This window comes from Caretta caretta, chromosome 6 (genome assembly GCF_965140235.1).
Source record: "Caretta caretta isolate rCarCar2 chromosome 6, rCarCar1.hap1, whole genome shotgun sequence".
NCBI classification, from domain to species: Eukaryota; Metazoa; Chordata; order Testudines; family Cheloniidae; genus Caretta; species Caretta caretta.
In genome coordinates, this window is record NC_134211.1 from 4739796 (window position 1) to 4761424 (window position 21629).

General features: G+C 52.4%; 3 protein-coding genes across 4 annotated transcripts in view; all 3 read right to left on the bottom strand.

The window, feature by feature from the left end:
• Positions 1-12641, bottom strand: part of LOC125638246 (integrin alpha-D) — a 48806-nt gene extending 36165 nt beyond the window's left edge. The window contains exon 1 of the mRNA XM_075129185.1: positions 11847-12641. Coding sequence (XP_074985286.1) covers positions 11847-11920 — 74 coding nt within the window. The 5' untranslated portion in view covers positions 11921-12641. The remainder of the gene's footprint in view (positions 1-11846) is intronic.
• Positions 12156-21629, bottom strand: part of LOC125638267 (uncharacterized) — a 185106-nt gene continuing 175632 nt past the window's right edge. Inside the window, exon 3 of the mRNA XM_075129064.1 lies at positions 12156-13320. Within this exon, the coding sequence (XP_074985165.1) occupies positions 12648-13320 (673 nt within the window). The 3' untranslated portion in view covers positions 12156-12647. The remainder of the gene's footprint in view (positions 13321-21629) is intronic.
• Positions 17939-21564, bottom strand: LOC125638268 (zinc finger protein 688-like). Of its 2 annotated transcripts, XM_075129187.1 has the most exons (4): positions 21042-21560; positions 20293-20419; positions 19562-19666; positions 17939-18978 (listed from the first exon to the last, which is right to left on the bottom strand). In XM_075129187.1, the coding sequence occupies exons 1-4, from the start codon at positions 21051-21053 to the stop codon at positions 18383-18385; spliced, it is 840 nt and encodes a 279-aa protein (XP_074985288.1). In that variant the 5' UTR covers positions 21054-21560; the 3' UTR covers positions 17939-18382. The 2 variants fall into 2 exon arrangements, with proteins under 2 accessions (XP_074985288.1, XP_048709765.2); XM_048853808.2 differs by lacking the exon at positions 19562-19666 and having other exon boundaries at positions 21042-21564.

The following is a 21629-nucleotide window of genomic DNA, read 5'->3' on the forward strand; positions in this document are numbered from 1 at the left end:
CCGGGGTTTCCACCCATCATGGCAACATTGCTGAAGAGCATGCAATGCTCCTTGGAACGCAGGAAGGAAGGCCAGATCTTTGGGAGATTGCAACATTTCACCCAAAGTCAAACCACTTTATGGCCAGGATTTGACCCTGACAGCCGGTGTGGAATTTATCTAGCTGCTACAAGTCTGCCCATAAGAGGGTTCAGGTTTCTGACCTGTAGATTAATGCAAGTAGGACACGGGTTTGATGGACCCTGAACTGGGTCTCAGTGCAGAGAAGTTTTTGCATCGATAGGCAAGACATGGCCTTCATGGCCTCCTAATTATCAGGGGGCGTCTGGTTTGCTGTGAGTGCTTGATCTCTGCGGCGGCCTAGGTAGATAAACTCATCCACTCTCTCCACAGTGCTTGACCTGACCTGCTCTGGGGGGTTCTGGTGGCCCAGCTCTGAGGTTTTGGACTTTGGTCTTCTACCACAAGACATTCAACTGGGAGTGTCTTGGAACCCTTGAAGGGCAGGGCTGAAATTCTCTGGCTTCTTCACGAGAAAGACAACATGATCAGCATGGTCTTGGTTAGTGGCCACATCTTGGCCAACCTGGATTCCAGCATGTGGAGCTAGAAGTCCTAATCTCCAGGTGAAAGCTCGATGGAGTAGTGCCCTGAATAGGCACTCAGATTGTCATATCACCACCGCCACCAAAAAATCACCGAATTGAGCGAACTGTATCTCAGTGCCAGGTGACGGATCCCTGTATAGATAGCCGTGGCACCCTGGGCAAGGGAACAGGGGGACTCCCATCACAATGGGGCCCTGATTTTGATTCTGGTAAGAAAACGTGTTGTTTTTTTTAATAAAAGTTGTCAATGTCTTCTGGTTCTCGATGCTTATTTTTATCCAGAGTGTTTCCAAAATCATTTTGATTGTTTATTTCCCTCCAGCCAGTTTTCTGCTGAGGTTTTCGAGCAGCGGAGAACTGTCAGAATTGGATTAAAAATAAATGAAGAAAAAAAGAAAAAGAAAACACAGGCCTGTTTCAAACACCCCTTCCTTAAAAGCTACATAGTGAGAAGGTCTCGATACTGCCACAAGTAGATTTCCTGCATTAAGTCTCTCTCAGCTCCTCATAACGTTGATTGAAATGGTTGGAGAGACAGCTCTGCATTATGACATCTCACAAAGCTGCAGGAGAAAGATCTTTGGGTTATGACAATTCATGAAGCTGTGGGAGAAAGACCTCTGGGTTATAATGTCCTGTGAAGTTGTGGGGAAAAGATCTCTCTCTTTCCTGCTAAGATGAGATCTTGCCAATCCCTTTACTTTCCCTCTCTGTGTTTATAAAGATCCCTGAAATTAAAATAGACACGCCCTCCCCTTCAAAAAAAAAAGGATAAAAATATTACTTAAAAAGGGGCGTTTTAACAGCAGTCACTTCTCTAAAGCAATCTGGGTTTCCTTTGGTTTTAGAAAAGGTTTCGCCACATGAATCAAAGAAGCAAATAACTGACTTAAGGACAGGGTGAGGGGTGGGTGGAAGACCTGGCTAAGGAGACAGCAGGAATTCTAGCGAGTTACTTTGAAGATTCAGTGGCCACCACTGTCAAAAGCAGCGAGTGAGTAGGGGTGTCTGAGTTTTTATGGGAGTCAAATTGGGGGAGACCCCCTTACAAGGAAAGTGATTCCCCAGAAAGCGCAGAGTGCTCATCCTCTGAAAGTCAGTCTCAGACTGAGCACCCCAAACAGAGCCTCTACCCCACCCTAGAAGTGGCTGCATCTCAGGGCTGGATGAGGGATCCCTGTGTAAACAGCCCCCACGTCCCACTGCAGAGGTGGTTGCACCTCAGCACTGAGTGAAGAGCCATTGTACAAATAGCTGTCACACCCCACCCCAGAGGTGGCTGCAGCTCAGTGCTGGGTGATGCATCCCTATGTGAACAGCCCCCTTACCTGACCCCAGCCATGGCTGCGTCTAGGATGAGCAGACTGCAAGGGTGAAAAATCAGGACAGGCTGTGGGGGGGGAGGGGGGATAATAGGAGCCTATATAAGAAAATGACCCAAAACTTGGGACTGTCCCTATAAAATCGGGATATCTGGTCACCCTAGCTGCATCTCAGTGCCAGACAAAGGATCCAGGTATAAACAGTCCCCTCGCCCCACTCCAGGGGCAGCTGCATTTCAGCACTGGTGGAGATTTTAAGGCAAAATGTCCAATATTAACATGGTCAGAGAGCGAGACATATGGAAATAGGATGGGAAATACAGACAGACGAGAAATCAGTGAATCAGCGTGACTTATATCTTCCTCTACTGTAATCTGGGACCCAGCTGGGGACCCACACACACCACTTCTCTGATCCAGCACAGAGAAGGGGAAGAGGTGAAGCTACAGATGGAGTCAGGAGACCCTGTTCCTCTTTGAAAATATGCAGTGAGACCATCTTTCATCTCTTCATGCCTGTAAACCTGCACAAGAGCAGAGCAATTTCCAGGCTGTGCCTTTGGACATGGACCTCTTGTCCATTGCTGACACGCAACCGCATCTGGGGTGGAGCACAGGGGGCTGTTCATACAGGGTTCCCTCGGCCAGAGCTCAAATAGGGCTGCCTCTGGAGTGGTGCATGGGGCTTGATTACACAGGGCTCCCGCACCGAGTGCTGAGATGCAGCCACCATTAGGATGGGGGGTGGGAGCTGTTTATACTGGTTTCCCTCACCCAAACCTGAGATGCAGCTGCTTCTGGGGTGGGGCGTGGCAGTTGTTACTGTACCTTGAAATTGGATGTGCAGGGTGGAGTTAGTCTTGTGATCAAGGGGGGCTGAGATTTTTTGGGGCCTGTCCCAAAAAAACCGCTTGGCAGAGTCTACACCCCTTTTTTGAACCGTCCTAAGGGTCAAACCTTTGCCCTGACCATGCGCCAAACAGTCTCAGCTGCTCAGCATTTAGCCTGGCACCCACCTCCCCTTTGGGGGGACCCACACTGCAAATGGCCTTTGAAAAAGTTCGGCCTCTCTAGCGAGGCACATACTTAAGACCTGTGGGTCACACCAGTTACACAGAGCATGTGCAGGCTGAAAGCCCAAGGGATCTGCCAGCCAGCTATGACTCGTCATGGCTGAGGTTTCTCTCACCAGCCTTGTACACAACGGCACACTCCAAACATTTCACATCGTGGCCAGATCCCCATCCCATGACAAAGTGTAAGCGGGGGAATAGTCCCGCTATTGTGGGGAACTTTCCTGGCTTCTACACTACCCCAGTGAAGTGGGCTAGCGAAAGGATCTGAGTCCTCGCTCCCACTTCCTTTACCCAGAGGCCTTCCTGGCCTTGAGGGCTCCCCTTCCACTCTCCTGTCTGGCAGAGTCCTCGTAACCCCAACAAGGCTGGGCCCAGGATTCCTGGCGGCTCGACCCCCCAGTCTTGTCGTGGTCACTTAGGGCAGGGGCTAGGGTGTCCTCACTCTGGGGTGCTCTCTGCACTGGACATTTCCCTGGCCCACTGATCATTACATACAGTTCAAAGCAAATGCGATGTATTAAACAGCAACTAATTAAAAAATAAAAGGAAAAAATGGGAAAGGTTAAAGGAAAACCCGTTACCCCGCTCCGGGGCACGGGGACATCACAACCAGCGTCTCTGGAAGGTAGGGGAAGTTCACAGTCTATTCCTCACACCTCCCAGGCCTCCTGCTCAGCCCTGGCTGTGCGGCAGGGATGCCGCGGGTCGGACACTTACTCTGGCGGTGGCCATATGCCTCCAGGCTTTAGGTGGCAGGACCCTTCTTCCCACCGTCGCCCCCGCCCCCCACGTTGGGGTTATGATCCCCCTCCAAGTCTGGCCTGCAAGGCCTCCTGGCTGGGGGCGTCTCCCTGCACTGGGCCCACTGCCCAGGGTCCCCCTCGCTCTCTCCACACCCGGCTCCAGGGTGCTCCAGCCCCTTCTCCACTCTGCCTCCAGCGTAGCTCCTTGGGCTGCTCCTCTGACTCCCATTGGAGTGGCTCCGCTCCCCAGCTCCGCTCGGGCTCCTGCTCTCTCCTTAGCTTGGCCCCTCTCTCGCTCAGGCTGCTCCAGCTCACCTTGAGGATGGGACACACACACGCACACCCAGCCTCCTGACTCTTCATTGGCCTGTCCTGTCAACCAGGCTAACCTGGAGCACTGGTCTCTTCCCATTGCACCTGGGGACTGTCAGTCTCGGGACTTGACTTCCCATCAATCCTTCCCCCTTTCTTCTGGCACTGGGAGATGGCCAACCAAAAAACCCCAAACCCTCTAAGTTTCAGTAAGGGGCCAACAGTCCCCTTATAAAAGTGAATTGGGGAGGGGCACCTGGTCTCACTTGAGGAGGCAGACGGGATCTCCCAAGGGACACATGCACCTCTTTCCTTTGGTCATCCACCCAGAGGTCAGGGAGAGGGGCTCGCACACAACCTCAGAGGGGCAGGGGCCCCCAGATCGCCTCCTCTCACAATCACCGCTCTGCCAAACCGTGCCCTCTAATGCCTCCACCATTCAAGACAGCTGCACTGAGCACAGTGAATGCAGCTGAAGTGCATGCAGATACTTCCCACTGGCTATTACCAGCTCCAGGGGGCAGAGTTAAGGTTACAGGGGCAGGTGCCTTAACTCTTCATTTCTTGGTTTTTGTTAAGTTTGATTAGCTGAACTCAATGCTCTGGAAGGGCAGGAGACCCCACGGGGCAATCATAACTCTGCATTAACAGGGTTTTTTTGTCTGGGAATCCACATCTGGGTAGGGTTACAAGCTATCTGCACAGCAACAGCACACAGGAATTGCTCACCTCGTGCTGAAATGCAGCTGCTCCTGGGGTGGGATACCATAGCTAGGTATTAGCCATGCAGCAATAACACACAAGGAGCCCTGGCTCGGCCCTGAGGTGCAGCTCTCTCTGGGTGGGGTGCAGAGGCTGTTTATTGGAGGATCCCTTGCCTGGTGCTGAAAGGCAGCTGCCTCTTGGCTGGGGCATGGCAGAGGGCCTCTGTATGAACAGAGTTTATAACCCTTTTGCAACAGTCTGAACTTCTCACTCCATCGGTGTCGATCTGTCTCACCATCTCCTGCGCATTTCTGACACCTCTCTCGGCCTGATCTCTTTCAATCTGAATTTCCCTTTCCTCTACCCTTGAGCACAAGCCTGCCTGAAGCTGTTTCCAAACCCTGGGTGCTGGACAACTGCAGCTTTGCTTGACTGGTCATGGCACTTCTGCCTTCCAAGTTATTTCCCCAACCCCCGCCCCCAGCTCTTTGTGCTAAAAGAATGTAAACAGCCACCCCATTTGCACAAAAGGAAGCTGCGCCCAGCCCACAAAGAGCTCTGCCAAGGGCGGACAGGCGAAATAAGCGAAGGCATGTGCTTCCCAAGTGGCTGATTGCTGGAGCTGCTTAGAAAGTGGGGGAACAATTCTTCAGCACTCCAAGTTGCATCTGAAGGCCCCCGCTACCCCTGTGCCATAGAGGCCACTCACAATCCTTAACGTATTTACCCTCACAAATCCATACCCATTTCACAGATGGGAACTGAGATACAGAGAAACTACCTAAGGTCACACAGGAAATGTGTAGCAGCGTAGGGAACTGAATTTATCTCATCTATATGCCAAGCAGGTACCCGAAGCACTCGCCCAGCCATTCCTTGTTGTTTTGCAGGTTTTGAAACAAGCCACATTTTAAAATGTATTTTTAACCAACTTCTTCAAATGGAATGATGTCGGATTGGAGGGAGGTGTCCAGGGGGGTTCCTCAGGGAGCTGGTCTGGGTCCAGTGCTGTTTAACATAGAATCAGAGACTATCAGGGCTGGAAGGGACCTCAGGAGGTCATCTAGTCCAATCCCCTGCTCAAAGCAGAACCAATCCCCAATTTTTGCCCCAAATGGCCCCCTCAAGGATTGAACTCACAACCCTGGGTTTAGCAGGCCAATGCTCAAACCACTGAGCTATCCCTCCCCCCTTTATTAATGATCTGGATGTAGGAAGAGAGTTTACTGGTCAAGTCTGCAGATGCCTCAAAGCAAGAGGGGTTGCCAAAACTTTGGAGGATAGAGTTAAAATTCAGAGGGATCTCGATACATTGGAGAACTGGGCTACGGCCAACACAATGAAATTCAACAAAGACCAACGTAAGGTGCTGTACTTAGGGAAGAAAAACCAAACGCACAAATACAGAATGGGGGGAAACTGGCTTGGCAGCAGCACGACTGAGAAGGATCTGGGAATTGCGGTGGATCACAACCTCAGCATGAGTCAGCAAAGCGATGCTGCTGCAAAAAATAAAATAAAATAAAATTAAGTTGCAATAACAGATGCAGAGCATGCACGTCATGGGAGGTGACAGTACCGCTCCATTCGGTGCTGGTTAGGCCTCAGCTGGACTACTGTCTCCAATTTTGGTCACCGCTGAGTAGAAAGGATGCAGAGAAACTGGAAAGGATCCAGAAGCGAGAGACAAAGACGATCAAAGAGGTGGAGTGTAAGCCATGGGAGCAAAGGCTGCAGGAACTGGGTATGTTTAAGCTTGGAAAAGAGGAGACTAAGGGGGGACACAGCGATCTTCAAATACTTGAAAGGCTGCCATAAAAAAGGTGGAGAAAAGTTGTTCTCTCTTGCCAGAGGGCAGGCCAAGAGGCCATGGGTTCAAACTACAGCACAGCAAAACAGATTTAGATTAAATTTCAGGAAAATCTTCCTAACTGTCAGAACAGTAGGACAACGGAACAGAGCTGCCAAGAGAGGTTGTGGAAGCTCCTTTGCTGGAGGTTTTCAAAAGGAGGCTGGACAGCCATCTGTCGTGGGTGGTTTAGACACAACAAATCCTGCCTCTTGGCAGAGGGTTAGACTAGATGACCCTTGCGGTCCCTTCTAACTGTGTGGTTCTATGATTACTGACACTTTCATGAACCAAAACCCTCAACCGCGAACTGGCTTTTGATACATAAAAAAAAGTAAACGATTTTGGAAACGACCTTGATAAAAATAAGTCACAGAAGACAGAAAACATTGACAGCTTTTACCAAAGCTTTCCATTTTTCTTTCCGGAATCAAAATCAGGGCCCAATTGTGCTGCAAAGTCCCTTTACCCACATCCATCTATCCACGGTCTGTTTTAAAAGGCAGCAACAATTGTTAAGGTTTCCTGACAATCCCTATTAAAAATCCCAATCCCTGTTTTCAGTGACTTATAACTTTCCCAAACTTTAATCATTTTGGGGTGAAACTGGATGGCCTCTGGATTCACCCTCAAATTAGTGCTGGCTGAAAAATGGAATTTTCATTTTGTGGAAAAGGTTGTGATTTGTGGAGTTTTGTTTTATCCTGACTTGAGACAAAAAGCTATATTTTTTAAATGTTACACTAGACCAAAATACCCAGAAAATTTTGTGTCCACAACATCGAAAGGGTCAGTTTTAATGATTTGACACATTTTGATTTGAAAAAATGTCCAAATGAAATGTTTTGAGTCAAAAATGTCAAACCTAAAATGCTTTGACCTTTGTCATCTTGGAAGATGAAGGCCACTAGTGGTCATTTTGATTTCTAATTCCACTGCTACACTGCAGAAAAAGGAGGGTAGGAATACGCCGGGGGGGGTGGGGGGGGAGAAATGACATGGTAAAGTTGAAAAGAAACAGGAAACTCGGAATGAAATCCTAATGTCAGAATGAAGTGAAACAGTAAAGTGAAAAAATGAAATAAAAGAGCCATTTAAAAAATTGTTCTGATATAAATTTGTTGAAAATTTTGTCAGCATTGACAAAAATTAATTACAATTTTTAGTTTTGACAAATTGGTAATTTTTGACAAAAAAAAAAATTCATTGGACAATTCCCTACCAGTTCTGTTTCAGATGTCCTTAATAATTCACTTAAGGTAGGAAGACTCTTTTCATCCAATGAAGTGAGCTGTAGCTCACGAAAGCTTATGCTCAAATTAATTGGTTAGTCTCTAAGGTGCCACAAGTCCTCCTGTTCTTTTTGCAGATACAGACTAACACAGGTGCTACTCTGAAATCTTTTCTTTCTTTGACTTATGGGATAATTTTGCCACTCACTAAAGTACTGAGTTGTCAGTCCTTAGCTTCTGCTTCTAAGAAGAACCTTCAACTTCCAGTCTAGGCTTTCAATCTGAACATTTGTTTGTAGCTACCTCCTGTGTAGGGATTTACCCCTGTTATTTTTAACTTCAAACTCTCACTCAAATTCTATTCTCCTGCAGTTTCACTTTCTGTCCCTGTCTTCAAGGAATCTTTCCGTCTTCCTCCAGGCCCCATCTCAAATCTGTCTTCTTGAAACTAGCTCTTTTCTCTTCTTCTCTGTCCTGCAAAACAGGACGCTATTCAGAGCCACAAAGAATCTTCTCACAAGACAGCTGTTTCTTCTGGGTAAGGTGCGAAAATGGCCTTGTTTTATCTCACAATATTCCACACAGCACACACCTTATTTTTAACACAGGACAAGCTCATACTCCTTGTTAGTGCAAAGGGGTATACTCGAATTCCCTGACCCATCTGAGCCAGCCAGTCTGGAACTTATAGATTCATAGATATTTAGGTCAGAAGGGACCATTATGATCATCTAGTCTGACCTCCTGCACAACGCAGGCCACAGAATTTCACCCACCACTCCTGCAAAAAACCTCACACCTATATCTGTGCTATTGAAATCCTCAAATCGTAGTTTAAAGACTTCAAGGAGCAGAGAATCCTCCAGAAAGTGACCCGTGCCCCATGCTACAGAGGAAGGAGAAAAACCTCCAGGACCTGGAGGAAAATCTGCCCTGGAGGAAAATTCCTTCCCGACCCCATATATGGCGATCAGCTAAACCCTGAGCATATGGGCAAGATTCATCAGCCAGATACTACTAATATCTGCTTTATACCTTATAAATGAACGACCCCATATCCCGTTCCTTGCCCTCCCCGAGTCAGTCATGGCAAGCTTGTCTTGAAGCTGGTGTTCCCTAGAAAGGCAAGGCCCCATATCCCATTCCCTACGCCAGCCAGTCCATATCTCATTCCCCACCCTCTGAGTCCCCGCACATTGGGTCCAGACCAGAGCTGGCACCCCTAGAAAGGAAGGGCCTCATGTCCCATTCCCCATCTCCTTGAGCCAGCCAGCTCCCCTCCTGTTTCAATATATTTACTGCTGTTTTAGTTACAAACCAGAATAATGACAGACACTGAGAGAAGCAGAAATACGGTGTGTTGCCTCTACAAACAGACAAGCTGAACATGGGGTTGGCAGATTGTCCCTCAATTGGGATCAGGTTGGGTGAATTAGCAATTCTCCTCTGCACTGGTCCCAGAAAGGACAAGATATTGGCCAAACAATGAACCAGGTTTATGACCAGAAACAGTATTCCAGGGCATTACTGCATCAGCTCAGAAAATGGACCCATATGACCCAGTATCCTGCCTCCTTGCTGCCCGAGATCAGACCCATGGGCCCATCTAGCCTGATATTTCACCTGCTCCCTGTCACTCTGGATCAGACCAATGGACTATCTCGCCCAGCATCCTGTCTCCAGCAGCGGCCACCATCAGCTGCTTCCAAGGAAGGTGCAAGAAGCCCTGTCCTGGGCCATTATAAAATAAATTACCCACTGTGAAAGTTTCTTCCTCGCTCTGCTACATTAGTGCCTGGCTTATGCCCAGAGCTATGATGGCTTAGATCTCTTATACATTTTTGTCTCATACAGTGGTTTTCAACCTTTTTTCATTTGTAGATATCTAAAAAAATTTCAAATGGAGATATGGACGCCTTTGAAAATCTTAGAAGTAGTCTGCAGACCCCCAGGGGTCCGCAGACCACAGACTGAAAACTACCGTTTTATGGTAACAAGCTTTCACTGACCCCTTAGAAATAGTTTGCGGACTGACCATGGGTTGAAAACCACTGGTCTAGTAGATATGCTCATGTTCCATATAAATCCTTTTCCCTCAATCCTACCGAAGTCTCAGCCTCCATTATATCATGTGGCAGGGAGTTCCAATGGCTGATTAAACATCATGTTTTTCAAAAAGCATTTAAAGTTGACCAATGGGAAACATGCACAAACAAAAACAGAGCAAAACAAACAACACCCCCCCCCCCTCATTCTTAGACGCATGAAAGGCAGTTACGCTGGAAATTTAATACAGACAAATATGACCCGTGTTCGCTGCTTGGGACCCAGACAGAGATGTGTGGTTTGTGGGTAATTCTACCATAAGCAGGTGAAACGCCAAGACACAAAAGGCGGGTGGATCGCACAATGTGGGGTTATACCACCCTCTTGTGGCTAGAGCTGAGCAAAGACTTATGAGTCTATTTCCGCTAATATACAGCACAAGCAAAAGAGGCTCATTTTGTTCTGAACCGGAAGTCCCCAAATTCAGTTGCCCAAAGATAAGTCAGACAAAGGGCCCCAACATTTCAGGCAAGTCGCAGACGGCCCTAGATAACACAGACACTCCATTGAATCACCCAGTCAGAGCCCATAAGGAAAGTGAGATCAGCTTTTGAAATGGGATTGCTTGGACCTCCCTTCTAAAGCTGGGTCTGAAGGGGACTGTGCATTAATGATTCTTGCAGAGCAAGGGGTAAAGGGGGAAATTAACCTGACTTGAGGCACTGCACCTCCCCCTACTCCAAGGAGCATTTAGACATCTCTTTATTAGGGCCCTACCAAATTCACGGTCCATTCTTGCAAATTTCACAGCCACAGGATTTTAAAAATCTTGACTGTCACAGTTTCAGATATTGAAATCTTGAATTTCACGGTGCTGTAACGAAACATGAATACGTATTTGAAAATGGCAAAAGAAACACACAAAGCCCTTAAGACTCAGCATTTCTCAAACTGGGGTCCCAGTCCAAGAGGGGGTTGCAAGGCTATTGTAGGGGGGTCACGGTATTGCCACCTTTACTTCTGTGCTGCCTTCAGAGCTGGCCAGCAGAAGCGCAGAAGGGTGGCAATACTGTGACTCCCCCCCCCAACAGACTTGCGACCCCCTTTTTGGATCGGGACCCGCAGTTTGAGAAATTCTGTGTACTTTTACCATATAGGGTACTTTTATAGTACAGGATAAAAGTAAATAAAATACCAGATTTCAGAGGGGAGACCAGATTTCATGGTCCATAATGTGGCATGAATTTGGTAGGGCCCTACTCTTTATATTCCACCAATTGTCCGTGAAAGCATAGATCCCTTTAGGGGTTGCCTCGGCTTCTGGTTCCTTCCTCCCTTCCCCCTCCCCCCACCTACATGTTCCCCGAGAAATAAACAGAACACCTCCTACAGAATACCTGCTGCTTCTGTATTTCCTCCCCTTTTCAATCCTCATTGTCGAATTTCCTAACCCACTTACTTATTCTGCAAGGTAAAAATACCCAGTCATCTATGGACAGGTTTGCAAAAGTCCAGAAACAGCCTCAAGCCTTCCAGGAAACCAGAATTGATGCAGGATTCCTCTCTAGTTAATGGTGGTGTAAAGCTGGAGCGACCATCTTCCCCCATGACCATCTCCCCACACTGAAGTTAAGGCAGTTAGGGCTGGATTCTGATCTCAGAGACCTCAGTGTAAATCCAGAGGGACCTACTGATGTTAATGAAATCAAGGCATAGTCTGATCTCAATGGCCCTCGTATGAATCTGGAATGACCCCGCTGTCATCCATGGAAGATGAGTTACAGCTGGATTCTGATCTCAGTGACCCTGGTGTAAATCTGGAGTGACCTCACTGACGTCAGTCGAATTACACTGATGTAAAATGGCCATGTAAGTGAGAGCAGGATCAGGTTCCTGGCTTCAATGCCCCTAGAAAGAAGAGCTAATGATGGAGACATTGGGGTGAATCCTCACCTGCTGTTTCTCACTAGAACTCCATTCACTGCAATGGAACCATGCCAGTTCACACCATCTGAGGATCTGACCATTGTATCCCGTCCTCAAGGGGAGTATTGGTCACCCTAGAATCAAACTGCCCTGGGAGAAGAGAGTTGACTCTATTTGAGGCAATGTATCAACTCACCCAAAGTCGTTAGGATGGACCTGAGTGGAGACACTGTATGACACAGACCTTAGTCTAGATACCACCTGGGAAAACCTGGCACTCTTGGATACAGTTGTATCAAATCAACCGGGACAGAAGAATTGACAACGGTGGAAACATTGTACCAAGTTCAGTGACTCTATTGGAGACAACGTATCAATGCACCCAAGGAAAGAGACTGGATCTCAGTGCAGACACTGCATCAAGCGGACCCTGGCCTAGGCACCTCCAGGGAAGAATCGACTCTCTTGGAAACATTGAATCAAATTATTTCGGGAAAGGAGAAATGACCCTGCTGGAAACATTGTATCAAATGTGCCAGGTAAGGGGGGGTGACCCCACTGGAAACACGGAATCAGATGGACCCTGCAGGAGACATTGTTTCAAATCCTCCAGGAGAAGAGCATCAAGGACTCTACTCGCAACACTGTTAATCAGGCTGACCCTGGACAACACACTGTATGAAATCCTCCAAGGGACCAGCCGTGACTCGTGGCACCACCAATCCAAGCTGACCCCGAGGGAGATACTGGGTCAAGTTCCCCAGGAGGCCACGTTGGGATTCCTGGTCCGTGACTGGGGAGCTGAAGGCCCCTCCCTCTGCCCCAGGCTCACAGCGTCTCCCTGGTGTGTGTGCGCCAGTGTTTGACCAGGGTGGAGCTGCGCCCGAAGTCCTTGCCGCACTGGGTGCAGTGGAAGGGTTTCTCACGGCGGTGGCTCCGCTGGTGGTCCGTGTAGTGGGCGTTCTGGGAGAAGCCGCGCCCGCAGTCGGGGCAGACGTAGGGCCGCTCGCCCGTGTGGGTGCGCTGGTGGCGGATGAGGTTGGAGCTGCGGCTGAACTTCTTCCCGCACTCGGGGCACTGGTAGGGCTTCTCGCCGCGCTGGGTGCGCTGGTGCTGGAAGAGGTCGGAGCTGCGGCTGAAGCCCTTCCCGCAGTCGGGGCAGATGTAGGGCCGCTCCCCGGTGTGGACGCGCTGGTGCTTGATGAGGTCCGAGCTGCGGCTGAAGCTCTGACCGCAGTCGGGGCACTGGTAGGGCCGCTCCCCGGTGTGGACGCGCTGGTGCTTCACCAGGTCGGAGCGCTGGCTGAAGCCCTTCCCGCACTCGGGGCACGTGTTGGGCCGCTCCCCGGTGTGGGTCCTCCAGTGCTGGATGAGGGTGGAGCTGCGGCTGAAGCTTTTCCCGCACTCGGTGCACTGGTAGGGGCGCTCCCCCGTGTGCACCCGCTGATGCTGGGCCAGCAGGGAGCTCCGGGTGAAGCTCTTCCCGCACTCGCTGCAGATGGTCGGGGGGGCCTCGCGGCAAGGGGGCTTCCTGGGGGCTCGTCTGGGCTGGGTGGGTGCCAATGGGAGAGGCAGCCCTGGGGGCTTTTCCCACTGAGATTCCAGGGCTGAAGGGGTTGGTGAGCCAGGAGAGTGCTCGGAGGTTCGCCGCAGGGCTGGAACCTGGGATAAAGTCTCATCAGACAACGCCCCATCTGGGTCCTCTTCTACGGACTCATTCCGATCAGACATTGCCCCATCTGGGTTTTCTTCTATGGACTCGTTCCCACCAGGCAGCGTCCCATGTGGATCTTCTCCCATGGAAACATCCTCATCAGGTGATGCCCCATCTGGATCTGCTCCCACTGGCCCATGCTGCCGGGGACTCTCCTCATCCATCCTGCCACCTGCAGGGAGAGAGAGAATCCAGCCAGGGCTCATTCCCTGGGGTTGCCAGGTGTCCAGTTTTCAACCAAACACCTGGTCGAAAAGGGACCCTCACTGGTGTGGTGAAAATGAGCACGTGTGTGAGGGTGGAGGAGAGTGAGTGATGGAGGGAGCAGGGTGGGATTTTGGAGAAGGGGCAGGGCCTCCGAAAAGGGGCGGGGCAAGGGTGTTCCTGTTTGTTGGGTCAGAAAGTTGGTCTGCTCAGTTGATAAACTCCCCGGGGGTGGCAAAGGGGTTTGTCACTGAGCAGGGGTTTGTCACCTGAGGAGCAGGAAGTCAATTCCCCTAAACACTTTCCCAGTAAGGAGAGGACAGGCTGGTTCTGCCCCAATAGCCCAGCTGAGCCCTCAGAGAAAGGCTGGGGGAGGGGAGGGCTCCTGCCAGGCTGGGAGTCAGGAATGGCACCTGCCATGAGGACAGGGCATCTGCTGGGGATGATACTGAGTGTGACGAGACAGAACTGGGGGGGCTCCCGGCGGCTTTGCTGGGACCCCAGCTGTTCTCTTCACTCCTGGCCACTCTTGGAACCAGTGTCACTCATTGCTCACCTTTGTGGACACCTTTCAGGCTCTCCTGTTCCTCAAGCACCCCGGAGATCCGGGACACATGGCTCTTCCTCTCCCTGCATCTTGGTGATCACAGCAGGGATGGGGAATCCTGCTGGCAGGGAAGGAAATGGGTGAGTTTGTTACATCTCCCCCAAGGGCTCAGTAGAGAGGCTGCTGCCTGATTGTAAACCTGGCCCTGTTCTGTGCACACAGGTGGAGGCAGATCCAAGCGGAGGTGACATTTCACAAGGGCACTTTTGGGCTCTTCCATAGAGAAGCAGTGATCAAGCCATAATGACAGAGGAGTCCTGCTGTACCTACCTCCCAACCCTCCCCCTGCTGTAACCCCCCAGACCCTACTCCCCTCCCAGAGCTGGGGAGAGAACCCAGGAGTCCTGGCTCCCAGCCCTCCCCCTCCTGTATTCCCCCAAACCCTACTCCCCTCCCAGAGCTGGGGAGAGAACCCAGCAGCCCTGGCTCCCAGCCCTCTCCCTCCTGTACCCCCCCTCCCCAGACCCTACTCCCCTCCCAGAGCTGGGGAGAGAACCCAGGAGTCCTGGCTCCCAGCCCTCCTCCTCCTGTATTCCCCCAAACCCTACTCCCCTCCCAGAGCTAGGGAGAGAACCCAGGAGTCCTGGCTCCCAGCCCTCCCCCTCCTGTACCCCCCCAGACCCTACTCCCCTCCCAGAGCTGGGGAGAGAACCCAGGAGTCCTGGCTCCCAGCCCTCCTCCTCCTGTATTCCCCCAAACCCTACTCCCCTCCCAGAGCTAGGGAGAGAACCCAGGAGTCCTGGCTCCCAGCCCTCACCCTCCTGTACCCCCCCAGACCCTACTCCCCTCCCAGAGCTGGGGAGAGAACCCAGGAGTCCTGGCTCCCAGCCCTCCCCCTCCTGTAGCCCCCCCGACCCTACTCCCCTCCCAGAGCTGGGGAGAGAACCCAGGAGTCCTGGCTTCCAGCCCTCCCCCTCCTGTACCCCCCCCCCGACCCCACCCCCTCCCTTTGGCGGTGCTCGGGGTTATTTAAAAGCCACACCCCTGCAGCTGAGCTGCTCTCTACCCCCCCATCCGGGGCACAGGGCTCCGCCTGCGGGACTCCCGACGGAGGCGAACCCCTGCCCGGAGGGGCAGAAGCTCCGTCCGCCGGGGTCCGGGCCGAGGAGCCGCTCACCCGGCTGCCAGCCGCAGCTCCGCGGGGACAGGATGCGGTGCGCCGGCAACCCCGTCCCCAGGAAATCTTCCCCGCCCCACCGTTCCTGCTGCCCGGGAACGAGCCCGGACTCCTGGGTTCTCTCCCCAGCTCTGCGAGGGGAGTGGGGCTGGGAGCCAGGACCCCTGGGTTCTCTCTTGTAAAAAATGACCTGATTTAATAATGTCTGGGGTTATAGGAACAGGGGCAGGGAATTTTTGTTTAATGCCTGCTTTTAAAAAAAAAAAGAAAATGCACCTTTTATAGTTTTCTCTGCCTCTTGTGGCTGGTCCACATGGAAGATAACAGCCTTCTACAGCTGCATGCTAATACTCCTTTATCTCAAGCAGTAGAGGCCCATGCTGTGGACTTTAAGGGCCTAGCTTCCAATCCTGCTGATAAGTGAGCGGGGGAAGCTTTGTTAAACTTGCATTGTTTGCAACCCAGAGATTGCAGCATTATGTCAGAGCCTGGAAGTGAAATGGATTAGAAACAAAAAGGAAATTGACTGGACCCGATTCATTGCCTCACCTGCATGAAATGCAAAAAGGAAAGCATGCAGCCGGCATGAATCCCTCCTGCCCTGCACGCTGTGTTGCGACTTATTCCTGTTGCAAAGTGAATCTAAAATGCCCCCACAGGGGTGAGTGGTGGATTCTGACCTGTTGTGTTTTCGACTCACTTTACCCAAATGTGGAAAAAGATATGAGGTCGTGGAGAATCTCTTCTAATTAGGCCAGTTCAGCCATGTCAGATCCCACACTCAGGTATGTTTACTGTGTGTGGAGTAATAATAGATTAATACATTTTAAGGCAAGAAAGGGCCATTAGGATCATCTTAATCTGACCTGCTAACACAGGCCTGAACATTTCTCTTAGTAGCTCCTGCATCCATATCATAACTGTTGGTGGAGCTAGATCATTTGAAGAGAAATGTCCAATCTTGATTTCGAGTGATAAAAGAATCCATCACATTCCCAGATAAATTATGGTTAATCCCCTTGAGTGTTAAAAATCAGACCTTTATTTCCTGTTGGAATTCACCTCCTCTCAGCTCCCAGCCTTTCGATCGTGCTATACATTTGCCTGCTAATATTTAATGATCTCAACGACTGTGTTTATTTAACAGAAATAATTCCACTGAGCTTGGTTGAAAATGGTCGAAGAAAGGCAAAGGCATTCTTATCCAGAGCCACTCCACCCCAAAGGATTACATCATCAGAACAGGCACTCATTGGTGATCGGATCCCAAAGACGGGGAGGTTTCTGTAGGTGCTCAGAGAGGGAGCATTTTCTCCCTTCTCTGGGATGAGATGCCCTGTTGCAATGAATATGCACAAGATACGGAAGTGCCAATATTTCTCCAGAGACCTGCTGGGGATGACACTGAGTGAGGGGAGACAGAAGTGGGGGGCTCCCACTGGCTTGGCTGGGACCCCAGCTTCCCCCTTCACTCCGAGGCGGTGTCCCTCATTCCTCTTAACTCTGGATTTCCTGGGATTATTCGTTATTAAAATAATCAGTTTTACCAAGACATCAGTGCCTTGCAAATTTTTAACGGTGAGGGGAATTAACCAGTGGAACAATTTACCAACGGCTGTGGTGGATTCTCCATCCCTGGCAATTTTTAAATCCAGATTGGAAGTTTTTCTAAAAGATCTGCTCTAGTTCAAACAGGGATTAATTCAGGAAAGTTGTATGGCTTGTGTTATACAGGAGATCAGAGGAGATGATCTAATGGTCCCTTACAGTCTATGAATCCTTACAGTTTATTCCAGTAGTGTCTAGTGATCCCAGTTTCACTCAGGGCCCTTGTTGTGCTGAAAAGAGGGGCCCCAGGTCCAGAAAGGGGGGCTCCAGGTCCAACAAGGGGTAAGATTAAACCCCTCATTCAACACTAAAGAGTTGAAAGCGGTCTGGGCTTTCATGTCAAATTACTGCTGACTTAATCCCATAGTAACAATAACCAAATCTCTTTATCCTAGTGTGGAAGTAGAGAAAAGGATAAAGGGAATTTGAATGCAGATATCTTGACTTCTAGGAATAAAGTTAAGAGTCAGGCTAACACTAGCTCTAATAACGTGAGATTTCAGGCAGGGCATGGGCGAGTGGAACAAGAAAACCGGTAAGAGATGCTGGTTTTCGACCTTGTGTTAGATAAGAATGGAATACACACTGCTGAGAAAAGGAAGACATCAGAAGGAATATGTATAAACAGGATGCGGTTGTTGATCATTATTGTTGGTAACAAAAGGTACAAATGCTTGCCCTAATTGTTTATCTAACGGAGACCTGCCCAGGGAGAGGAATCCCTGCCCGTGTGTACTCTCCTACGCAATTGCTCATAATAAAGCTGCCTCTGGCTTGTTGCTTTCCAGTCAGAGTGAGGACATTGTTTTCTTCCACACTCGCATTAAAGATACACAAAAAGACGGAAAACCAGTGAAGGCTGTGAAAAGTAAAGTCTTAAGTAAGGCTTTTATTTTTTACAGTCCCCCTTATTCCCTTTCCTTTGAGCTGTAAGGTTTCTCTTTAAGCTTGTCTGACAGTCTTTTGGTGGCCAAGAGGTGGTGGCAGCCCCGTCTAATTATCATCAACCAATCACAACACATTTTGCTGCCTGCAGCCATAAACGCTCCCTCCTCGTTCTTGGCTCTTTCAGCTCCCTGTCCCGCCAGCCAGTGACTTTCCCTGGAGCTTTGCAGAAGCCTCCACGGGACCCCACTGCAGCAGAGGGCCCGGCCCTGGCGCTCCAGCATCACATTGGAGGCAATACCCAACCCAGGAATGGCAGCGTCCCCCCCCCCAGCGCATGGTGCAGCCCTGATCTCTACGGCCGGGGCGGCCCCCATGGGGGAGCACTGCAGCAGCCTCCTCCTCGGTGTGTCCCTGGTGGTGCCGGGTCAGCCGGTGCTTGCGGCAGAAGCTCCTCCCGCACCGGGCGTGGAGGTAGGGCCGCTCCCCCGCGTGGAGGCGCCGGGGCTGCGCCAGGTTGGAGCGGAGAGGCAGACGCCCTTCCCACCGTCGAGGCTGCGGACGGGGGTCTCGCCAGTGCGGGCACGCCGGTGCTCGATCCGGTTGGAGCTCTGGCCGAAGGCAGCGCACAGGTAGGGCCGCTGGCCCGTGCGGGTGCGCAGGTGGGTGGCCAAGTGCGGCTTCTGCCGGAAGCTCTTGTCGCACTCGGTGCAGCCGTCGGGCCTCCCGGAGCCCTTGCTGCGCTCAGGGGCCCTCCCGTGCTCCCTGGGCCGAGGCGGCCTCGCCGTGGCCGAGGGCTCGAAGAGGATGCCTAGCAGCCGGCCGAAGCCTCGCTCCTGGCGGCCGGATGTAGCAGATCTGCCAGGCGGGGGTGCCCCGGGCTGGCTCCCCCAAGCCCTGCCCTGGCTGGGGTTCTGCATGGCCCACTTCCGGGCTATCCCTGGGAAGGTCTGCTGGGGCTGCAGCCTCTTGAGGCTTCCCTGGATGGGATTCTCCTGGCTCTGCCTCCAGCGCCTCTTGCCTCCTGGGAAAGGAAGAGAGATTCAGAGATGAAGGTGTAAATGGGCAGAGCCCCATTACCGACTCCAGGGGAGCACTGCTGATTTACACCCTCCAGGGATCTGGCCCCACGGACTCCAGCAGAGCAACACTGATTTACACCCTCCAGGGATCTGGCCCCACTGACTCCAGGCCAGAAGGGGACCATAACATGATCATGGAGTTTGATGTCCTTCAAAGAACACATTGAGAAAATTTCACGGAGTGATTCCTCAAGAGAATACAGCCGGGACTCGTTCCCTGCGCCAGTGAGAGAGGGGTCAGCAAAACGGTTTGTCACTGAGCAGAAAACCTGATGGGCAGGAAGCAAATCCCCCCAAAACCCTTCCTTGGGGCTGCCCCAACATCCCAGCTAAGCCCTCAGAGAAAGGCTGGGGGAGGGAAGGGCTCTTGCCAGGGGTGGGATCCAGCAGTGACACCTGCCGTGAGGACACAGACCTGCTGGGGATGACACTGAGTGAGGGGAGACAGAAGTGGGGGGCTCCCGCTGGCTTGGCTGGGACCCCAGCTTCCCCCTTCACTCCGAGCCGGTGTCCCTCATTCCTCACCTGTGAGGGTGATCTCCCTTTCCTCAGAGCCCTGGAAAGCCGGGACCCTCGGCTCTTCCCCTCGCTCCATCCAGGAGATCACAGCCAGGTCGGGGACAGGGAATCCTGCTCGGGGGAAGGAAACAGGCGAGACGGGGCTTGCTGAAATCTCCCCCAAGGGCTCGGTGCAGAGAATTCACCCTGCTTTTAATCCCAGCCCCGCTCTCTGTGGGGGGACACGGGATCAGAGTGGAGGGGGAAAGTTCACAGGGACCCTTTGGGGGCAGGGAGATGCCTGGGGGCAGGTGGGCTGTGCCCCCTGTGAGGGAGACAGGGCTCTGCATTATGCTCCATGGGGCACGGATTGTCTCTGCTCTGGGTCTGTGCAGCACCGAGCACAGTGGGGGCCTGGGCCCATGACTGGGTTTCTTAGGCATTACTGTAATACACCTAATAAATAATGTACAGTGCCCAGCACAATGCGGTCCTGGCCCATGACTGGGGTTCCTAGGGATTACCATAATACACTTAATATATAATATACAGCACTCAGCACAGTGCCGTGGCTGAGGCTCAGAGGTGCTAGAGCCATATAAATACAATACATCCCAGTGGTCAGAGGTGGAGGTCTGGGGGCTTCAGGGGCCACTCCCCCAGAAATCTATAGGGCTCGGGAAGAGTCATGAGCTGAAGCCTCCCTGGGTGCATAAGCCCCCCCAAATCCCCAGGGAGCAGGGGCAGTGCCGGCTCACCCAGTGAGATGAGAGCCTGGTAGTTCTCCTGCATGACGTCCCTGTAGAGCTGCCTCTGCCCTTCGTCCAGGAGCCCCCACTCCTCCCGGGAGAAACACACGGCCACCTCCTCGAACCCCACCGGCGCCTGGCGAGTGATTCCAGGGCAGACAGTGAAAACAACGCTGTTCACATTCTCCATTGTGTAACTCCCCAAATGCCACTGCAGCGACCATGGATAGTCCCCAACCGGATCTATCCCGTCCCCCCTGCCCTGAGCCAGCCAGTCCCCCTGCCCTGGGGCTGGACCAGAGCCGGCACCCCCTAGAGGGGAAAGACCCCCTTCCCCATCCCCCTTGAGCCAGCCAGTCCCCCTGCCCTGGGGCTGGACCAGAGCCAGCACCCCCTAAAGGGGAAAGACCCCCTTCCCCATCCCCCTTGAGCCAGCCAGTCCCCCTGCCCTGGGGCTGGACCAGAGCCGGCGCCCCCTAGAGGGGAAAGACCCCCTTCCCTATCCCCCTTGAGCCAGCCAGTCCCCCTGCCCTGGGGCTGGACCAGAGCCGCACCCCCTAGAGGGGAAAGGCCTTGTGCCCCATTTCCCACTGTCCCCCTGCTCCGAATTAGCCGCACCCCCCCCCCGCCCGAAGATCGGTTCTGATTCCCCAGTGGGGTTAGGGAACATTTCTAACCCCACTGCCCCCTACATACTTCTTATTAACCGGGTTTGTTACAGTAGCGCCCAAGGGCAGAGCTCAGGGACTGTTTCCTACCGGGGCTGCCATCCCCCCCCCGGCTGTCTGGGTCTCCTGCTGGGGGTGGGGGGGGTCCTTCTCCCCTCTCCTCCTCACTCTCCCTGCCTCCTGCTCTGCCGATCTTCCTCTCCGCTCCCTTCCTCCGCATCTGCTCCCCGGCCGGGACACACCGGGGGCCCAGCCCGCCTCTGTCCCTGGGGGGCAGCCCTAGGAGCCTGGCTCCTACAGCAGGGCAGGCTAGACGAGCACAGCGCTCCCTCCCGTCTGGCCTCTCCCCTGAGGACCCAGGAGTCCGGGCAATCAGCACCGTTATAAACACCATCCCTGGGAAAACATCCCAGCCGCTGCTGGTTCCTGCCGCAGACTAGCTCCGGCTCCAGCGCCGCCCGGGACAGATCGGCTCCGTGCCCCGGGCCCCCCTGCACCCGGAGCCAGCCGCGGCGTGGGGGCAGGGGGCTGGGGGCGCTGCGCTGCTGGGCTAGCCGGGCTGGAGTCTCCGGAGGCGCCCGGGTGCCCAGAGGAAGGATTTCCCGGGGACACCCAGCCCAGAGGCTCCCACTTTGGATCCCATCATCCCGGGGAATCCTTAGCCCAATGCCCTGCGGG

Coding starts and splice junctions, on each gene's coding strand:
- LOC125638268 (XM_075129187.1), bottom strand. Junction 19,667..20,292: donor CCAGGCTCTCATCTCACTGG/GTGAGCCGGCAC, acceptor TCCCCCGAGCAG/GATTCCCTGTCCCCGACCTG. Junction 18,979..19,561: donor AAGGGAGATCACCCTCACAG/GTGAGGAATGAG, acceptor TTCCTTTCCCAG/GAGGCAAGAGGCGCTGGAGG.